This window comes from Galeopterus variegatus, unplaced genomic scaffold, assembly GCF_000696425.1.
Source record: "Galeopterus variegatus unplaced genomic scaffold, G_variegatus-3.0.2 Scaffold8593, whole genome shotgun sequence".
NCBI classification, from domain to species: Eukaryota; Metazoa; Chordata; class Mammalia; order Dermoptera; family Cynocephalidae; genus Galeopterus; species Galeopterus variegatus.
In genome coordinates, this window is record NW_007734704.1 from 35944 (window position 1) to 37380 (window position 1437).

The 1437-nt window shown below is 34.6% G+C and overlaps 1 protein-coding gene across 1 annotated transcript in view; it reads left to right on the top strand.

The window, feature by feature from the left end:
- Positions 1-1437, top strand: part of LOC103608582 (zinc finger protein 501-like) — a gene marked incomplete at its 3' end in the record, with an annotated part of 5230 nt that overhangs the window by 2677 nt on the left and 1116 nt on the right. The window contains exon 2 of the mRNA XM_008593002.1: positions 449-1370. Within this exon, the coding sequence (XP_008591224.1) occupies positions 449-1370 (922 nt within the window). The remainder of the gene's footprint in view (positions 1-448; positions 1371-1437) is intronic.

The following is a 1437-nucleotide window of genomic DNA, read 5'->3' on the forward strand; positions in this document are numbered from 1 at the left end:
AAAAAAAAATTGGCTCGCTTCTGTACCTAAAAGTAGCTGATGAAAGAAAACCAAACCTAGCCATAGTCTTAGTGAAATCATGAGAAAATAGCAGCAGGAGACACCCATTGTTGTAAAAATAAAACAGAGAAAATGCTGTAAAGAAATGAAAGGTGTTTAGTTGAAAACTAGAGGGAGGCAAAAAATAAAAATTCTTAACAAATCCTCATAAGATTTAAAATGAACAAAGAAGGAAAGAAAACATGATATAACATTAGAAAATATATTAGTATAATATTACATCATCAGTAAGAAAAAATTCCATAAACTCCTGAAACCAATGTCTATTATTGGATTTTTTATAAAATCTTTTGTTACTAGCATTCTAAGACATTTCTGTACATTTACTTGAGCAATCAATGAGATGTGCTTATGTGTGGTTCAGATAGTTATTTTTTTGTAATTTCAGATGTCCAGATAGATGATGACCTAGTGAAGAGGAACCAAGAAAGTCACAGTAAATGCTTGCAGCAAATTGTAATCACCAATAGCAACAGCAACACATCAGCTGAGGAGAGAGTTGTGTTAGGAAAATCTTATTTGAATTCATACCATGTTTTAAATCTGATTATAAATAATGGAAAGTATTCAGGAAAGGGACATGAGGAGTTTTACATATGTCAGAATGCACTTCCTCTTCGAGAGCCTGATGAGATGCCTGCTGGAAAGAAACATGATGACCATCTTATAACGGGAAAATTGCCCAGACATGAGCATCTGAGTCAGCATCTCAATATTGAAACTGGAAAGCAGCCTTTAGAATACAGTGGAAAATGGAAATCCTCCAACACAGAGCCAATAATATTTATACATAGAAAGACTCATATGGATGGGATTACCTGTAAGTATAATGAATATGGGAAAGGCTGTGGTAAGTCAGCTGTCATTGCTCCAGAAATAAATCAGGTAGAAAGGAAAACTTTTCAATGTGGTATATGTGGGAAAATGTTCTATAAAAAATTTGAACTCACTAAACATCAGATTATGCACACAGGAGAGATCTACATTTCATATCAGAGAACTCTCTCAGGTGAGAAACCACATGAATGTAAAGAATGTGGAAAAGCTTTTAACCAAAAGTCAGACCTCAGCAGGAATGAGAGAATTCCCACAAGTGAGAAACAGTATGAATGTAAAGAATGTGGCAAAACTTTTAACCAAAAGTCAAGCCTCAGCCTTCATCCCAGAACTCACACAGTTGAGAAACCATATAAATGTAAAGAAAGTGGAAATGCTTTTAACCAAAAGTCAGATTTTAGCAGGCATGAGAAAATTCACACATGTGAGAAACCATATGAATGTAGAGAATGTGGAAAAACTTTTAAGCATAAGTCACTCCTCTGCAGGCATCAGAGAATTCACACAGGTGAGAAACCATATGAATGTAAAGAATGTGGA